The sequence below is a fragment of the Clinocottus analis genome, unplaced genomic scaffold, assembly GCF_023055335.1.
Source record: "Clinocottus analis isolate CAN_PGR_092001 unplaced genomic scaffold, fCliAna1.0.p SCAF_5, whole genome shotgun sequence".
Taxonomy (NCBI): domain Eukaryota; kingdom Metazoa; phylum Chordata; class Actinopteri; order Perciformes; family Cottidae; genus Clinocottus; species Clinocottus analis.
In genome coordinates, this window is record NW_027176207.1 from 19,262,219 (window position 1) to 19,281,739 (window position 19,521).

Sequence of the window (19,521 nt, forward strand, 5' to 3'; positions counted from 1 at the left end):
AAAGGATCTCAGCTCTCGTGCGATCAACATAGTTCAGGTTTCTGGAACCAGAGTTGCTGGAATGTGACGATGAAGCTGCACAGACAAGTTGTATGTCTCTCTTTTTTTGTCCATATATATGTTTAAATGAATGCTATCTGGTAGTAAACACGATGGAAGGTGTAGTTTTCTGCCAAGATCTATTGATATGAAAATAATTTTGCATTAAAAAGTGACGATTTTTTTTGTTTTCATGTTTGTTTTGCACTATTGTTTTGTTGGCGTTGTTACTTAATTTATTGTATTCTATGTTTTGTATATATTGTGATTTTTCTTATTCTTCTATTCTATTTGTTGGAATATATTGTGCTTTTTTAAAAATATTGTATTACTTAACTTTATGTGTAAATGCTGCTGTAGTAAAACAATTCCAGAGCAGGATTAATAAAGCAACTATTTAACTATTATTATATTTTCTTCAAAACTGGGCTGTTTGATTATCTTTGAACACTAAATGAAACTAAATCAAACATTCAACTTGAGACCAAAATAACTTTAAATACACTAACTACTAAACGCACATTTTAGGAGGTTTTTACGACGACGAGGAAGTCCTTGAAGGCAGCATCTCGACCTGACCCACAAGCGCGCTCCCGTCTTTTACGTGGCTACTCCCCCCACCTTACAGGCCACCGTACGTGCGCGCTCCCCTATATCGCGTGGTGGGGATCATCCATATTGCTGCTACTGCTGGAGATAAGGTTGTAATCCTGCGAGGCCCTCGGACACGTTTCTTCATTTTTATACGTGTATTAATTCGCCGCCGACGTCTCCGCGTCTTCGACCGAAGATCTTTTGGAATCTAGGCGCGGCAGAGGAGCGGCAGCGGAGCGGCACAACTTCACGTTTCCTCGTGAATTGAAGGCGAATTCGGGCCCGAGGGAGGAGGAGGAGGAGGAGGGAGGGAGGGAGGGAGGGGGGGTGCGCGAGAGACTGGTAATCCTGAAGGGGGAAGAAAGACGGCGCTGGGAAATGGCCACTCAGGTGGAGGCTCTCCTGCCCGGCAACCCGCTGGCGAAGGCGGCGGAGGAGCAGCAGCAGCAGCAGCAGCACGGCGACGCGGCGCGCGGCGAGTCAGAGAACGGCGCGCGGCGCGGGGACGCTGCCAAGCGGCAGGCTGGGAGCGGCGGAGGGCCGGCGGGGAGCCCCGACGCGCAGGACCGGGACCAGGAGCTGGAGGAGGGGACGGCGGCGGGGCAGGAGGGCAAAGGGGGTCGTGACAGCGACGACAAGCTCAGCGAGGACGGCGGCAAAGGCCGAAAAGAGTTCACCGAGGCGCCGCCGCCCAAGGTGAACCCGTGGACCAGGAAGATGAACGCGGTGACGGTGGTCAGCGTGAACGGACAGGCGCACCACGGTTCGTAGCCTCCCTTTTTGTGCTTTTTATCATTATTTTTTTCATATGAAGTGGCTGTAGGGTTGTGTGTGTGTTGTGTGTCCGCCCAGGTGTGGTCACACGAGCAGCTGTCACATGAGGGGTGGTGAAGGAGGAAAGCAGTCAGACAGCATTTCATTGAAACCATTTAAAAAAAAAACAAAGTGCATAAAGAAGCCCCGTCTGTGGTCGCCCTCTTGTTGCTCCCTGCAAGCTGGATATATTTGGATTGACCCCCCTCCTAGTGAAAGCTATTCCTGGAGGTCTGCACCCTTAAATATAAATACAGGAGCACCCATATTATTATCCTTTCAAACATGGCAGGTCGTTTTTTTTTAATCACTTGCAAAACAAACTTTTTCTTTTTGTCTCGCTGCTGCAGTGCATTATGTACTTCTGCACGTTGTGTGTGTTTCTGTGTATGCATTGGTTGTTGAAGTTGTCACCAGACAAACTGCTTTCATTCATGTGCATCAAGTTTCTGGCATTTTCTTTTTGGGGGGAGGGAGCGGGGAGGAGGAGGTCTGTGTGATTACAGCAGTGTCACAGTGCATACTTTGGCTGCAGTGACTTTTTACACAAATGTCCTCATATTCAGCCTCCTCCTGCACCACGTTCTTCCTCTCTGTCTGTCGGTGTGTGTGTGTGTGCGTGTGTGTGTATCTGTCTGTGTGTTTGTCACCTAGCTGTAGCCGGCTAACAATAGCTCTCCGGCCTGCTAGCTGTGCTAGCTTAGCTTCCAGGTTTCCGCACTGCATTTGCAGCTTCGCTTTGTGTTGGGAAAATTGAGCTTCTTAAAATACCCGATACTCGTGTCTGCCCCCCTATCAAACCCCATGACATGACACATCGGCTCGATTAATCTCTTTAAAAGAAGGAAGCAGGCTTGTTGTGGGGCGTCACGTGTCCACTCCACGTGTTCCCCTTAGAGAAAGGCATGGGCGCAGCTAAGCTAGTTAGCATGGGAGCTAGCAGGCTGATTTATACTGGAGTCATCGTGGCTTCTGCATGAGCTCACTGGGTTTGGCTTTAAAAAAAAAAGAATAAATACAAATTGTCACGATAAATACACATGGGTGTTCTCAAATCAACAATGTATATAATCAAATAAGCTCAAGTAATCGATTTATGGAGTGTTTATTGGTGATTGTTCATAAAGACTGCTCTTTTTAGTGTGTGTGTCTGCGTGTGTGTGTGTGTGTGTTCCAGTGTCACAATGAATCTGACCGTGTGGCCCGTCAGCAGTTTGTATTGTCGTGTTGTTTTGCTGCCCGTTACTGACGTGGACTCTGGATTCAGGGTACGATGTGCACCCTGAATCGTGGCCCGGCGTGGGTGGACGTGAATCTGTCACCTCAGCAGGAGCCGGGCTGGGAGCCAGAGGTTGAGATAACTGGGCTGGAGGCCCCCCCTTGCCCTTTATGTTGCATTTCAAAGATCACTACTAGCTGCAAGTTGAATTGTTTTTGTTTGTTTTCCCCCCCTTTTTAAAATACCAAACCCTCTACATAGAAGTTGTGTGTTTGTGACGGAGTCCGGCTCCTTCTCTGGTGGTTTGGATGTATCCTGGAGATAAAAGGGCCCCAGATATGTGTCTTGTTTCAGGAAGTTGAGCTCAGGTTCTCTGTAAAGTTATTGTCCAGGAAAGTGTCCTTTCTAGTTGTGTCTTTTTTACAGGTAGCCAGCTCTCTAATTTGTCTGTGTGTGTGTGTGTGTTTGTGTACGTGTACTCTGCGTGTCCTTGAACGAGACCCTGACAAGCTGAAAACGTATTTCCACGTTTTAGATCCCCAAATGGATGTGTAATTGAGCCGCCTCCAGATGTCTGACGACCGACTCTGTGTCTCTTCAGAGTTAAAAAAATAAATAAAAATTGGAAGTCTATTTTCCCCAGAAAAGAAATTTAAATAACTTATTGTACAATCAAGCCGTCAACAAAAGGTTTAAACACAGCGACCATCACCACTCACTATGTGAAAGACTTTCTTGAGACCTACACGTACACACACCATTGTGATCGCTTTTTCTGATGCTCCAACTTTCCCAACAGAAGCATAACACTAACTTGTTGGAGGATTTTTTTTTTAAACGACAAAGCCGGATCTCGTTGCCGGTCCAAATTGTCTTGTTTTTATCTTTTGGAAAGCGGCCTCTCATCTGTCTGGTTGGTTCTTGGCTGTAAACGTGCTGTAAGCGCCGTCTTCTGTCCCAGTAGAGACACTGTCCTCAAACACCACACCAGTTGCCGGTCTGGTCCCAGTTGCCGGTCTGGTCCCAGTTGCCGGTCTGGTCCCAGTTGCCGGTCTGGTCCCAGTGCTCTGGCTGCAAGTTTATATGTTGCTGTGGTTGCGTTCAAGGTCCCACCAGAACGTCAGCACGTCTCTGGCGCTCAACAAACCGGTTGAGTTAGTTTCTTTTTCTTTTTCTTCTTCTTTTCTTTTCTTCTTGCCCCTGATAAAACTTTTGCAGAAGCCGATTAGGATCAAAAACACACACAAAGAGTTTACATTGAGGCAGTGTGTTGCGCAATAATCTGGCTACGTTCATATGTACGGGTTCAGGATCCGATGGGCTTTAAAGCAAAATCAAACTCCCGATCTGCCGCTGCTTTTTGGAAACGTTAATGACAAGATGCCTTTTGAGGATAACTTGGAAGCGCTCGTGTTCAACACAAACAAGAACCCGCTTCTGAAGCCGGGCTGACGTTCGGGCCTCCGGCCTTCGGCTGAACGACTCCGTCTGACTCGTCATGTGACTCCTCGTCATGTGACCGTTTGAGCATCCACAGTCTGTTGCTTTGTGCGTTTTCCCCGAATCCTAAATATTGGGATTAGTTACGAACTGGACCACGAACCTTTTAAAGGTTCGTGGTCCAGAACTTGAGGTCAATCTCCAGACAAGTGGGCTCAGTTCCTACCCAACAGCCGGGCAGAAAGTCGCCCGTGTGCTTCAGCCCCCGGAGGCCTTTTTTAACCGTGAATTAGTGCTAAATGTTAGCAGTGCTGTCGACGTCCTTGTTTCAGTCATTCGCCACAGAACAAGAGAACCAGTGTTTTGTGTTCAATGCGGCCGCTTTGTGTCCGAAAGCTTCTCCCCAGCTGTGAAGTCGTTTGCTGCTAACTGACCGGGGAAGCGCTGCGTCATTTATATATCTGTTTTTCCATTTTTAGCCACGAATAAATTATAGTTGAAATCCTGCAGTTGAATAATAATAATAATCATGCTCAGTACATCCCAAGTTAAAATGTTACTATTTTAAACCCTTTTGCGACTTTCAACGCAGAATCTGTAAATGATTTACACTTAAAGGGTTGCCCGATGACTGGATCATCCCAATATTATTCGGCGACGATTTAAAAAATGTTGTTTTTCGTTGTAGGAACTGAATTCTAATTGCGCACGCGGGTGTTTTCACCCATTTTCTGCGTTAAAGTTCTGCTTGAACAGGCGACTAGGAGTCTCGACCCCAGGAGCCAAAAGATTCTTAAAGCCTTTTACTTCATCCGTCGCTGAGCATCGTCGTCTCCGCCTTCAACCCATGACGGGGGGTCAGAGGTCAGATGCTAGGCACCGCCGGAGAGAGAGATAGACGTCTCGGTGAACGGCGTTCAGTAGGTCGGCGGCGTCATCTGCTCCGCGCCCCGCGGCGGCACGAGCATCCAGTGAAGGAAACCTAGAGCTCGTCTCTCCAACACAACAGCGGGATTGTGTCGGCCTCGCTGTGAGCGCACAAGCGCCCGGCGGGTTGTCAGAGTTTGACCGTAAAGATCGTGATCGCGGCACCAAGTTTTCTGCACGTCGGCGCCGCACAGAACGTCGTGGCCGTTAGACCGTATAGCTTTACCAGTTATGCACGTTTGTTTCTAATAATAACAATGTACTGCCTTTTTTTATATAAAAGTTTTAATAAACGAATGACGGACCTTTTTTAAATTGTACTGGGCGTTTTACAGTTAAACTAAACATCGCTGCTATACGAGCCAAAGAGTTTGAGCCGTTGACGTCGGCTTAAGTCATTAAACGGGTCAGTGTTTTGACTTAAAAACACGTTAAAATGTATATTTTTTTATATGAAAACTTGGGTGTTTATTCCAGTTTTTCAATTTGAAGAATCACAAATGACACCCAGTCCTGGAAAAAGTTTAAATGTCCTTTCTTTTCTACTTATTTATCGTGTGTGTGTGTGTGTGTGTGAGATCATTTTTTGAATCATAACAGACTGCAATAGATTATGTTTTTTTTCATTTTTATAGGTATTGAAATTTATTGTCGTTTATAACTTTTTATTTTCATTTTGCCAAGTTGGTGGCTTTAATGAGTCAAACTAATTATAGTACGATTTAAACTTGTAGTCTATAACCTGAATATAAAGGCTGGGAGGTTAAAGTAAGCTCTAAATAAAGAAATGTGAATCGGACGTGAGCGAGATGTTTCGGAGCTGCTTAGCCGCTTTGTCTTTTATTGTGGCTGCTGTATCTCTATATAACTATCCTATAAAAGTTGTGTGTGTGGAGACGCTGATGACGTAACTCTGAGTGGAGTAACACAGGTGCTCAGCTGGGTTGTGTGTGTTGTACTCGCTCCTCACCTCACACACCCCTCTCTCTCTTCAGTCAGCTGGTTCAGGGTGTCCCTGCTCGTCTTTATCTGTGACGCCTGGACTCGGCGATAGCGGCTCCGTCCCTTTGTGGCGGCGGCAGAGCACCCGTTGGTCTGGGTGTTGTCCTGCGAGCATCGCCCAGTGTGAGAGACACACACACACACTCTCACACTGTGTGTGTGTGAGTCTCTAAGCCCCTGAAGCCAGGAGGCGACGTGAGTTTGGTAACGTTTGATTTCAAAACCTTCCTGAATCTTCTCCCAAGTCATGAGCTGCGTTTTTATCCTCAGTTTGATCATCGCATCAAAAAAGTTGTCGTTGTTGTTCTGTTTCCTGCTCGGCCTCTCGTGAAGTTTATTCCAAACCAGTTTGTTTTAACGCTCTTTAAGTCTCATTTACGTTTTTTGAATGAATCAAAAATAAATCAGCGGCCGCTTGTTGAGCAGGCGGTCAATCTCTGGGACTCGAAAGCTCTCATGAAGAAGGAAATCTGAACTGTTGGAAACTTTGTTGTTATAGCGCCGCCATGTCAGTGAAGCCGGCCCGGCAAACAATGTTAGTGACCCACTATGACCCACTATGACCAGGCTGTGCTGCAGGTAACCAGTCACACTCTGCTGGTGTGGCTTAAAAGATCACTCCTGCCTTTGTTAAAAAACTGCATTTATAAAAAAAGTCCCATTTTAAAAACCTCTTACAAATGAATGTTTTTAAACAATCGACAGAAAAAATAGTGTGTGTGTGTGTTCAGGCGACTGTCGTTTCCTCCATATTTGGTTCTGAGAGGCTTCCCTCCCTCCGCGTCGTCGCTCTGCTGCAAGCCTTCAGCGGACGATACCGTTATAAGAGAAAGTTCCTCCACACAACCACCTCCAGTTTCCTGTAACGAGCCCTTTCAAAATAAGACAGTGGCTAGTTTTAAAGTGCCTTATTTTTCAGTAAACTGTGTTTTTTTCTCTACTTTTTCTTCCCCTCTAACTTGCCTAGTAACTGTAAAACCCCACAACACCCACCTCCAAATAAGTTAATCTTAAAATTGCAATATGACGATGCAACATGTGGGCGTAGAACAAACTCACTCGCCACAAACCCCCAAAAGTCCCAGCATCTGCCCCAGCAGCGGCGTTTCCCAGCAGCGCCGCTGTGTTTCTCTTTCTCTGAGCCGACGTGGCACACGGTTTATTTATAGGCTCCAGCGGCAGAGACCCCGTGGGGCTCTGCAGCAGGTTATCGGCTCCCAACGGGTGCGGCGACGCCCTGGGAACCCGTCTATGGACTCCACCTGGTGTGTGTGTGTCTGGAGAAACGGAGAGAGGGACTGTCTGTTGTGGACTTTGAGTTAACGGTAATGTGAGAGCTTCTGCGCTTCACGCTCGTTGAGATGATTTACCTCCAGCTGCTTTACAGTGAATGTCGAAGTGCAGAAGGATCTGGTATGGATCCTAAATACATAAAATACAGACCGGGGAGGGAATGGTTAATGGGAACAGGCCGGGGGGTGTAGGTAGGGGTAGGGGGGATGTTAATGTTGGCCTCAGGCCGTCAGGCGAGGCCGTGAAGACGAGAGTTAGGGAATAAACACAGAGGAGAGAAAGACGACGGTGAAATGAGAGAGTGATGAGTCACTTCATAGTGTGTGTGTGTGTTGGTTAAACTGGTGGTCTGATAGATGGATTTAAATGTGCTTTATTCATCCCCCTGTGTTGTTTGTGGCTGCAGCAAGTTGCACAGTGGATGTATAACTATTATGTCTGAAAAATACTTTATATACAATAAAAAAAACTGAGGAAAAGGGGAAAAAGATGATTAATTGAATTGTAGGCAGCCGCTGGCAAGAGGCCATCTTGGAAAAGCAGGTAAAGGGTGTGTGTGTGTGTGTCGTATTTCAGGTCCAGCTGATCGGCTCCATTCTGCCTTTTTGTTGAGTTAATTCAGAATAAAGTTGCAGGTCAAACAAAGACCTCGCTTGTCCGTCTGATGACGAGGCTCCTGCTCCAGAGGACTTCTGCAGCGCCGCCATATTGTTTTTTTGTTTTGACATTTGAGACGATTGCATCATAACACGGGGATCCCTCGCAGTAGGAAATATGGGTAAAATACAATAAATCCCTTTTTTTAAAATTTTTAAATTTTGGTTTCCATCTTTGTTCTGCTGATGCAACTGGTGGAAAAATGAGCTGCAGCACGCCTCCTCCTGAATGTCTTTTAATCATGTGTTTATGTGACACACACACACACACACACACACACACACTGTCCTTGAGTTTCAGAGTTGACCACTTATCAGCAGGCTCTCGTACAGTTAAGCACACAACGATAACGCACTTTCACTCGACCTGTCGAGTCGTTCTCTACGTGTGCTAATCGTCTCTTTTTAAACCCACAAAAAAAAGATCAGCCGCAAAACACTTAAGGTGCGTGTGACTGTTTGTGACACTGTGTGTGTCTGTGAGAGACAGATTGTGTTTGACATCTCAATAATCGTAAAGTTTAGACTGGTTTTAAAAGCTTTGGTTTGAAAAGTCATTAACTTGATGAAATGTACCGATATGAGTTTTTATTTTATTTTCATAGTGTGTGTCTGTGTGTGTTGCTCCGTCATGCTTGTTAAGCAGCCACGTTGTGACGTTTGTTCACACTTTTCTGTTGAAACTAAGCAGATAAATCCTTTGAGGAATTCTCGGGCTTAATTTAGCGACGGAGTCGCGGCACAAGTTTCTCCGTGGGAAGTGACCCGATGTCACGGATTCACAGCGGAGAATACTCTGAACGTTATCTGAGTTTATTTTGGGATGTTTTCTGTCTTTGTTCAGCCCCCCCCCTCCGCCCTCCCTCCTCAAAGAAATCATTCATTTCTGTTATAACATGGTTATTACAAGTAAAATTAACAGGTAGAATAAATTGTATTTTGGTGACAGTTTGTCTCTTGAGCTCCAACAGGTGATTATGAAACATGAGTGATTTATTTAGCGTCTTAACTGCTTTTATTTGGACGGGAATGATCTTCCTGTGACGCGTCAGCTCTTCTTGAGCGGCGAGCGTGTTGACGTTGTGCCGCCGGCTTCACAGAGCAAACAGCTCTCTGGTTTTAGTCCACGTGGCCTTTTGTCATGAAACCACTCAGCCGACTCCAATAAAGAGAAGCCAGATTACCAAAAGGGCCCAAAAACATGACTTTAGTTGCAGTAAAACGTAGTTCTAAGTACCAAAATGGCAGCATGCAGGTGTATGGTGTTGTAGTTCATAAAACGTCTCTCGTCCTTTTTGTCTCGTCTGGTCTCTGACCCGTTACGTTTTCAGCGCCATCGATCGTTTAGAGGTATCAGACTTTGGTTCCTGCTTCGCTCGGTGGGGTCATTTCGGGCGACAAGCGAAGCGGCTCGGGACGCTTTGCTGGACGCAAAGTTTCAATTTCTCACCTTGAAAGAGAAAGCAGGAGAACAGCTGACTGGAGGAAACGAGAGATATCTTCACCCTAAAAGCAGGTTTTCATCTTGTGTCTCCTCATTGGGCTTCTTATTCGTCTCCTACCTCCTGTCTCCTTCTTCTATCCACTTTTTCTGCCTCCTTATGTCGTCTCCTTCTGTTGTCGTTTCCTTCTGTCGTCGCCTTTTTCTGTCTCCTTCCTTGTCTCCTTCTTCGTCTCCTGTCGTCTTCGTCTCCTTTTTCTGTCCCCTTCCTTCTTCTGTGTCTCCCTTTTCCATCTATTTCCTTCTGCTTCTGTCTCCTTCTCCTGTCTCCTTCTCCTGTCTCCTCCTCCTGTGTTCGGTCTCCTCGTCGTCCTGCCTCCTGTCTTTTTCTCTTCCTGTCTTCTCCTGTCTCTTTCTTCTCCTGTCTTCATCTTCTGTCTCCTTGGGCTTTGTCTCTTCTTCTGTCTTTCTTCTTCTTTCTTGTCTCCCGTCTTCTTCTACTGTCTCCTTGTGCTTCGTCTCCTTCTTCTGTCTCCTCATTGTCTTTAATAGTGATGGACGTCCAGGTTACCTGACGCTTCACCTCGTGGATTTCCTGCTGGAACTTTTCACGCCGTGTTCTGGGGGAACAAACACTTCTGCTGAGCAAAAAACTTTTCTGTTAAACACAAATCTCCAGAAGTCCAGAGCGAAGTCCAGAAGCTCCGAGGGAACGGGTTGAGAAATAATTCAACAGACAAAGTAAACACACGGTTTGGGTTCAAAGGTCAGGAGTCGTGTCAGGAAGCGACATGCGGCGCAGCCGACGCGCGACCGGAGACGTCTAATACTAATAAAAATGGGGGGGAAAAAAAGTTGATTTAATTTGTAAGTTTCATATTTATCGTTCAATAAATCGTCTAGACGTTTTCCGTGTTCCAGTGGGTAAAGAACCTTCTGGATTACTCTCCCACTAACACCAGCAGGGTTTAACGCCCCCTCTTTCTCTTTCTCTCTCTCTGCCGCCGTCCCTCCACGAGATCCTCCTTAAGGAGCTTACTGGGCTTTACTCTTTGGTCCGACTGTGGCAACTTTGTTGCCGGCGAGAGGCAACAACCTGCGGCTTCAGGAGGTTGTTGTTTTTAGTGAAGCGTCACGAGCTGGACCGTGATGAAAAGTTACTGCATTATTTTTTATTAGCTGGGTTGGAACCAGACGCGTCTGGTTGTCGTTTCCACACGGACGTCTTTGCTTCAGAGGAACGCAACAAAGTTACCAAACACATTGAGAAACCAACTGTGATGCAACTGAAATGTGTGACGCTGTGAAATGAGTTGTCACGTTGTTGTGCGCTTGAATGCCTCTCTGTTGTTGTTTGGCTTGAGGAGAACATCGGTCACGACCAGGACGGAGTTAAATAAATCAAATTATACGTGAACAAGCAATAACGTTGGCTTATTGTTTCGTGTTTAAAGGATAATATTTGCTGAAGTTTTTTTTTTTTAAGAAAGGAATAAGAGGAATGAAAGTTATTGAAGAAACTAATCCGACTGAGACGCTGTTTGTTTAGTCTGTTTTTCCTGCGTTTCTCTTTCTTTGCTGTTGCGAGGTGTTTTTAAAAAAAAAAAAAAAACGTTTTTAATGTAATTTTCTTTTCCCGAGATGTTTGTTTGCAGAGCCGTTTGTAACGTCGACGTCTTCTTTGTGTTTCCAGAGTCGACCGGCATGGCCAAAGTGGTGAGAGCTGGGAACCCGCCCAAAGCCAGACGAGGAGGAAAGGTAACGGATTAAATATTAAATTCATTGAAGGTGTAAATAGACAAGACGAGGATGATTTTTAAAAGTAGAGGAAGTAACTACTGGGTTGAAAATGATAAATTTGGAGAAACACTTACAAAATAAGTTAATAAGTTCTAGTAATGGCGCTCATGTCTTTTTAGTCCGATTTTATTTTTTTTGCTTTTAGAATTAACGCTAATCCAAAAATTAAGCTGCTATTGCTTTTTTTTATATATATGTAATTCAAAATCACTTTATCAAAGTCTTGAGGGCTAAAAAAATGTAATTGTTTCTTCAATTAATTGGACATTTACGAGGGATTACAATCTGTTTTATTAAACTATTCGGTCGAGAGCAAGAACAAAAATACTAACTGTGCACGTTTCAGTCTCACGAATCGCATTTCCAATTGGAAATCAAACTAATTAAAGTAGCTTCCTTTTGCGTCGTGGGGCAGTTGTGCGTCTAACCGAGTCGGGTTGTGTGAGGATTAAAATACAACAAAAGAGCCGTTCGATGTGTTTTTTAAGGTTAAATGTATTTAAGTATGTAATCGTGTGCTTTTTAAATTCCTCGAACTCCATCGGAGCGTCTCGCCTGAAGCTGTGTGTCAACCTCTCCTCGCTTACTGGAATGCAAACGGTAGTTCCCGGTGAGCCGGCGTTACTCGCCATCGAAGTGGAACTTCCCGCTCTGGATTGCCGGCGGCTCTCTGGCGCTCAAACCCCCGCAGGCGGGTTTGAGCGCCAGAGGTTGAGCGCAAAAACTGTTGCGGCGGCCCGCCGGTGAGGTGCAGCGACGAGCCGCTGACATCCGAACGACACAGGCCACGCATGGCTGCAGCGCACCGCTAACCCACGTCCGACCCCGCGTCCCGCCTAATGTTGCACTTTAGATCGCCACTGAAAACCCTGTACGTTATAAACGATACGATTTTGTATATTTTTTAGTAGCGCTACTTTATTAAAATAGTGCGGATCAGAGCGCACTGACTTCTCCGCCCTGTCATGCTGCCGACATGCATTGACTGCGAGGAGGCGGGGCTTAAGGAGGCGGGCACACGTCAAACATGACAAAGCACCTTTCGGGCTCACACACAATTGCTCATACTTATGTAAACATCTACATAGCCGTGTATAATCAATGCTATGAGGGCACTATGTATTTTTCATTAATATCTTGCTTTAGGCAAATCCTATTATCAGTAATATATAATAAAAGTGTTTAAAAAGCTGGGCAGAAGCAAGCTGGTAAAAAAGGGAAACGTACAGATGTTTTATTTATTACTATAATAGATAAATATATCAGTATCGTATTTAAGGTATCGTACCGCAGGTATCTGTATTGTGATATTTATTGCAGGTGTCGTATCGAAGTTATAATTTTGGTTTTGTGACAACGAGAGTCCCAATCAAGTGGGGGCACGCTGGGTCTCGACACTCCTGCTAATTCACATTTGTTGTTTTTGACTTCTTCCGCTCAGGTTGGAGACTTTGCCGACGCCAACAGCTGGCCGACACCCGGGGAGATCGCGACTAAAGACATGCAGGTGGGTGTTTGTTTGTTTGTTTGTTTGTTTGTTTGAGTCTCGGGTCGTTCCAGTGTTCAGCGTGGTAAAGACGCACTGATGAGAAAAAAGGCGTCTTTTAGGCTCTTGGATGGCTGAAGGGTTCATAATGCATATGTTGGATGGTGCAGGAGGGAAGATGGCTCGTGCTCCTTTTTTAAATTTTTTTTTTATTTTATACACTTGTTTACATGGTGTTAAAGGAGCCAGAGATGTATTAATGTCACTGCCAAATAACGCCTCTCTCTAATAGTTGTGCATTTGATGGTTAATGGCTTAGATCCAGCTGGACGAGGACAAAGGATTAGAGCTGTGTGTAAAGTTGTGTTGTTTTTGATTCACTGTCTTTAAGGGATTCGACCATCTTAAGCATCACCATCGGCTTCATACAAGAAGTGTTCATTGTCACGTCACCCCATTTTAGTTTTAAAGGCCTTTTCTTCATCCGGCATCACCATCTATTTTCTTTCTGTCGCCATCTTGTCTTTTTTGAAACCAGAAGTGGCACAAAAGGGGCGGAGCCAAGTGCAAGTGAATGCTGACTAAGAGTGTTTTAGGTGACCAAAAAACTCACATTTATGAAACGTAAGACAAAAACAGACAACTGCTGTAGCGTCCTGTCAATCACCTTGTAGCCCCGCCCTCAACATACCCTGCTTTATGGTCTGAGTTGAGCTTCCTCTGGTGGGGTCGGCTTGACGCTGTAGACGTGATGAGATCTTCATGTCTCTTCTCTGAATAAACTATGAGGAGAACTTTCACAACTCTGATCTCAGCATGGGAGCCGTTATACGCCGACCTGTCAATCACCTGGTAGCCCCGCCCCAAAAGCATCCCCTGCTTTATGGTCTGTTTTTAACTCTCCGAGTGAATGACGGCCAAGTGTTGTGTACAAAGAGAATCTCACGAGTTTCCAGTAGCCAATGGGAGGAGCTGCAGAGGATGATGATGATGATGATGATGATTAGTGTGTTAGTGGATGTGATTACAGCAGTCTGCTCCTCAGGACCCTGATGCTGAGGCAAAACAAACATGGCCGACCTCAAACATTTAGACCAGAGGTTTTGTGACATAAGTCTTCACACTGAACTCTCTCTCTCACACTCTCTTTCTCACTTATGCCTATTCATTCTCTCTCTCTCTCTTATCCCTCTCTCGCTCTCTCTCCCGCTCTCACACTTTTATACTCTCACACTTACGTCTCTCTCTCCCCCCTCCCTCTCTCTCATACTCTGTCTCTCTTACAGTCTCTCTCTCTCTCACTCTAATACTCTCACACTCATGTCTCTCTCACATACTTTCTCTCAGACCCTCCCTCTCTCTCCCTCCTTCCCTCCCTCCTTCTCTCCCTCCCTCCCTCCCTCCTTCCCTCCCTCCATCCACCACAGCTGTTGGCCCGACGGGGGATGCGTCTAATTTGTGTCTCCTTTACAGTAGAGGCAGTAATTAATCGGGTGAGATCCGGTGTCAGTGGAAGAGCGACCCCGCTGACCGCCACTATTTTAGGCAGACAGGTCTGAGAGAGAGGGGCGAGAGAGGGAGGGGAAGGAGAGAGGGAGGGAGAGGCTCGTCCCCGGGCAGTAAATTGTGGGTCTCCTCATGAAGAGTCAGGAATAACCGGTGGCTCCGGTGGCAAAGAATCACCGGTGGGGCGAGAGGGGGCGGAGTCAGGGCCTGGGAAGGGATCTCCTTCTAGGGATCCTCCTTCAATGCAGCGCCGCTGCTGCTATTCTTAGAGGCGCACACACACACACACACCGATCTCACACACCGATTTCACACACCTACACCGCTCTCACGCACACACACACACACACACACACACAGCGTTCACTCGCACACACACCGCTATCACATACACACACCGCTTACACACCGCTCTGTCACACACGCACCGATCTCATGCACACACTCACACTCTCTCTCTCTCTCTGTCTCTGTCTCTCTCTCTCTCTCTGCTCTATTGTAACTGCGGTTCTGAAATTATTTTACAGCAAAGTTCTTCTGCTACTGAAACTCTCGGTGAGAGCACACACGCATGACGCGTAACAATGACAAACAATATTGATTGTCATTCCAATCCTCTTGGAAAACGTTCCACTTGTGCTTCTTGAGTCGCTGTTGTCGGAAGAATAAAAACGATGACGTCGGCCGGCGTCCTCTTAAAGTCGGCGACTCACCAAACCCAGCGGCGCTTCAGACTAACGGCCCGTTCCTCCCGTCTGTGCCGAATCCAAAGCGCTAAAACGACAACGTCTTCATTAAATGACACACAATCCATTTAGATGATGCCAGCGATGTACTTCATGAGAGCCAGAAGGAGCAGCAGATGCTCCTCATTAGCCGCCGTTTGTGCTCCATCATGTGACATTTTCATAGTGTTGGATGGCAGCAGGAAGAAGCCCTGGATGAGCTTTTAAAGAAACGAGCTGCTTCCCTCCCTCCATCGCGGAAAATAACCCGATTTTTAATGTCGCGGGCTTAAAGAGGCTTGTAAATTGTCTTTTGGGCCTGAAAAAGTCCCCAAACATTGAAGGTTCAGGGCTCCATTTTCAACCACTTTCTCTCAATCCAGCTGTTTGTACATTGTTCTTCATACTGTGTGTGTGTGTGTGTCTGTGTGTGCATGCATCATGGTCCACCTCATTGTCCTCTCTAAACTGCTCTTCCCTCCCTCTCTTCAGATCGAGGCAGTGACACGGACAGAGTCCTGCCCGCCGCCTGTCAGGCAGGTCAGAGACTCGTGGAGATTCACTGTAAGTTCAGCCTGTGAAGCCGCTCACAAAAATACAATAACCATAAAATAGTTACACACTTCTGAAAACGGTTATCAAAGAAGAAATGCACACGATGAATCAGCAGGTGAACGGCCCAGAACTTGTTGCTATCGAGGTGACGCAAAGACATATTTTAGTTCCTTTTTTTATTCATGCACCACCCGTCCTATGTAGCTACAATGATATTAACGTCATTACCGGTGTTATAAATGAATAGTTTGGTTTCTACAACCGTTACTTTCTCATTATGAAAACTGAATGGACTGGCGGTGCCTCCAATAGAATTTGAGGTAGCAAAAAATAAAAGGTCTGTGCCTCCTGATGTCGTCCTTTTCATCTGGTTTTGTAAGTATATTATAAACAGTCCTGCCAGCCACCAGCAGGAGAGAGAGGTCAAAGGTCAGGAGCGCTGCAGCCTTGGAAGAGTTCTTTGAGTCGTGTTTAGGAAACTCATTCCTCCACAATTAAGAAAATTGGTACATTTTTATGAAGGTTATAATGCTAATAAAAGGTTTAATAATCTCCTTTTGACACAAACGTGTTAAGAACTACGCTGAATGTTTGCGGTGGGTCTTTGACTTTTAAATAGTTGGTGATACGATACCTGGAAGTAAGTGTTTGTACACCGGTTCAGGGCTTACTTGCTCGACTTGAGTGCTTTGCATGACTCCATTGCAGGCTGTGTCGGTCTGTGTGTTGGTCTGTGTCTGTCTTTGTGTTTTATTGTGTGTGTGCGTGTGTGTCGTTGCTGATAGCTGAGTTGTCGTAGCAGAGCTTATTCTTTATTTGAATAAACTATCGGCTCTGTTAGAACGAGATAAGGCGACGCATGAACGGCCCTGATGTCCGTACGGACTACAGATCAGGAACCTCTAAACCACGCGTCACCTCACCGTGACTTTGACTTTAATATGAAACCTCTTGTTCTTAACGCAACACATTTAAATATTGAACGTTCATATTTCAGATAAATACTACCGTTGGTGTCTCGAGAGTGTTTTCTTCTCGTAGAATATGAATGGGTGTTATTTTGTTATAGGAGACCAAGCGGCCTCTCAGCTGAAATCACAACCGCTAGCTCTGGCGTTAGCTCTGGCGTTAGCTCTGACGTTAGCGCTGCTGACCTCCAGCGGGCGAGTTTCAAGGTCTTCAACATGCTTTTCGTTGCCGTGAAGGAGCCTGAAGCTTCACGTCTCGGCCGTCCGTCAGACTCTTCAGAGCGCCGTAGCTAGCATAGCATTACGGACCGCCTGGCGGTAATGCTAAGCTAGCACTGAGCAGCGGCGAGGTCAAGCTAACAGTTGGTCATCTCGTGCATGTTTAACCAACTTCATATTTTCAGATTCCACTTTTTCCTGAATCAGGAAATAACAAAGTTTTGTTGGGGCCGAACTTTTACCGCTGCTTTTTTTAAAAAAATTTTTTAATTCTAAACCTTTTTGTTTGTTCCTTCTTTTTTTTTTCTCCTCGCAGGCTCCGAAGAAAACAACAACGACAACGTCGACGACGTCAACGACGGTCAAGAAGGAGTTGAAAGAGAAGAGAGAGAGCAACGAGGAGAGCAAGGAGAACCTGAAGGCCAAGTCGGACGACTCCGGGGAGGAGAAGAACGGAGACGACGACTCCCAGAAGAACGGGCCGAGGAAGAAAGGTGAATATGAGAAAGTTATGGACGACGTCTGATGCCGGTTTAGTAGTAAAATCAGCCACAAAAACAGTTTTGAAGCTTCTGGACTGCAGTAAAAGTAGTTTATGACTTCACGGTTAAAAAAACATTTTCTTGCAACCAAATCTACTTTTAAAGTGCAGAGAAGTTTCATGTAAAGTTGACGGCATTTCCCTTTATTTATTTTTTACAACCCGGTGTAGTTGTGGTGGACCTTAAACCGGTGGGTTTGTTGAAGGGGACTTCCAGCCTCTGGTCATCAGCCTCTTTATTTATTATTTTTAATAGGATTTCACCACATGGCAGCTTTTTATTTATTTCTTTAGTCACCAGTTGAGCTGTGCGCTTCGTGCTGTAGAGGTGACGAGATCTTCATGTCTCTTCTCTGAATAAACAACGATGAGAACTTTCACAACTCTGATCTCAGCATGGCAGCAAACCAGTGAAACCAGCGAAACGCTAATCTCTCTATAAGGCCACGTCTCCTAAAACTGGCATTTCCTCTCTCCCAGTGCGTCTGTTATCTGTCGCTCGCACGCAGCCGCAGACACACACACATGCACGCACGCACACACACACACATGCACGCAGCCGCAGACACACACACATGCAGCCACATGTTGCTTTAAACAGCAGCTCTCTGATGCCGCCTGCAGGCCGGTGGAGGTACTGCAACAGACTGTGCTGGTTCCCAATTAAAGGATTCTTCTAATGGATTATAATTTGTTTCCTTCGTTAGTTTCTTTCTTCACAAATAGAGATTAGAAAAAGTTTCACTCTTTTTTTTATCTAACTCTAAATGATTTTTAACATAGTACAATTTTATACAAATAGATTTTGTCAACTAAAACTATTTTGTTTTTTAATAAGAGTTGGTTGTTTGGCTACTTTAACAGCATTTCTTTGAAATGTAACATAATCAGAACAGTAAACATGACGCTGCTGCTGATACCTGTAGGTGCGTTTGGGAAACAGTTCTTTTTGTTACCTGTAGAATGAAACGTTTTTGATGAAAATATGAGATTGTCGGTAGTTTTGGTGCATTTTAAGCAGAAAATAAACCAAACGTTCCCTTCCTAATGCTAATATATTTGGGTTTGAAGGGGAATAAAAGTCAGATTGTATTCAAGAACATTCACTCATATTAATTATTCAGGTGATTCCTGCAGACGTCAACCAACTCGACTCTTTAGTTCACCATTTAATTGACAGATGTGTAAAACCTTCTCCACAAAGAATCACACATTTCTTCAAAATAAGTACTTCGGCATGTAAAAAATAACAAGACTGGTCTAAACGGTTGACTAGAACCCAGATGTCTGAACGGGCCTAAAGAGACGCCATGTTTTGCCCCCAGGGAACAAGCAGAAGTGGGTTCCCCTGATGATCGAGGTGAAGTCTGAAGGTCCTCGTGAGCGCTCGGCCTCCAGAAACAACAGCCGGCAGAACGAGAACCCGCGACTGCCTCCAAACGCCCGGAACGACCTCAGAGGTCAGTCTGTCCTCACCGCTCGCCCACCGAGACGTCTGTCTGTCTGTCTGTCTGTCTGTCTGTCTGTCTGTCTGTCTGTCTCTCTCTCTCTCTCTCTCTCTCTCGTCTGTCTCTCCTGTCGCTCGCTCGTGTGTTTTTCTCTCTCTCGTGTCTTTCTCTCTCTCCTCTCGCTCTCTCGTTTGTGTCTCTCTCTGTCGTGCGCTCTCTCTTGTGTGTCTCTTTCTCTCCCTCTCGCTTTGTCGTGCACTCTCTTTTGTGTGTGTGTGTGTGTCTCTCTCTCTCTCTCTCTCTCTCTCTCTCTCTCTCTCTCTCTCTCTCTCTCTCTCTCTCTCTCTCTCTCTCTCTCTCTCTCTCTCTCTCTCTCTCTCTCCCTCTCTCTCGTCATGACTCAGCAGCAGGAAGTGAAGCTACTTCTGCTTTGCTATCTCGGTCAACCAAAGATAAAAATGGCCGTCGTGTTCTCCGAGGAAGTCGAAGCGCATTCCGTCTCACGGGACTTTTGACCCGTTGCTTTTGCACCAGAGTTCAAGATGATCCTGCAAACGGCTGACCGGAAGGTTGTTGGTTCCCTCCCACAGACTGGCACAGCCAGAAGTACGAGCGCGAGTGGCGCGACGACCACGACGAGGTGTCCAGCGTGAAGAGCGAGGGAGCGCCGTTCCGCGGCGGGTTCAGAGGTCGCGGACGCGGGAGAGGAAGAGGCCGGGGGCGAGGCGGCAGAGGTGGCCGAGGTACGTTTGTGTGTTTTTATTTCATTTCAAATCCAGAGACAGACGATACTGGTGTCTTCTTCGCCCAGTGTTCGCTGGTCCTCGCGGTATGAAGCACGAGATTAAA

At 45.9% G+C, this 19,521-nt stretch overlaps 1 protein-coding gene across 5 annotated transcripts in view; it reads left to right on the forward strand.

Annotated features, from left to right (window-relative positions):
* The first annotated feature begins 960 nt into the window (after window positions 1-960).
* The window catches only part of larp1 (La ribonucleoprotein 1, translational regulator), a 30,526-nt gene continuing 11,965 nt past the window's right edge, over window positions 961-19,521 (forward strand). For 4 of the 5 annotated variants that reach the window (XM_068599996.1, XM_068599997.1, XM_068599998.1 and 1 more), the window contains exons 1-7: window positions 961-1,396; window positions 11,118-11,182; window positions 12,666-12,731; window positions 15,434-15,505; window positions 17,000-17,177; window positions 18,550-18,684; window positions 19,263-19,415. In XM_068599996.1, the coding sequence (XP_068456097.1) occupies window positions 1,012-1,396; window positions 11,118-11,182; window positions 12,666-12,731; window positions 15,434-15,505; window positions 17,000-17,177; window positions 18,550-18,684; window positions 19,263-19,415 (1,054 nt within the window). In that variant the 5' untranslated portion in view covers window positions 961-1,011. The remainder of the gene's footprint in view (window positions 1,397-11,117; window positions 11,183-12,665; window positions 12,732-15,433; window positions 15,506-16,999; window positions 17,178-18,549; window positions 18,685-19,262; window positions 19,416-19,521) is intronic. The other variant, XM_068600000.1, reaches the window with a different exon arrangement.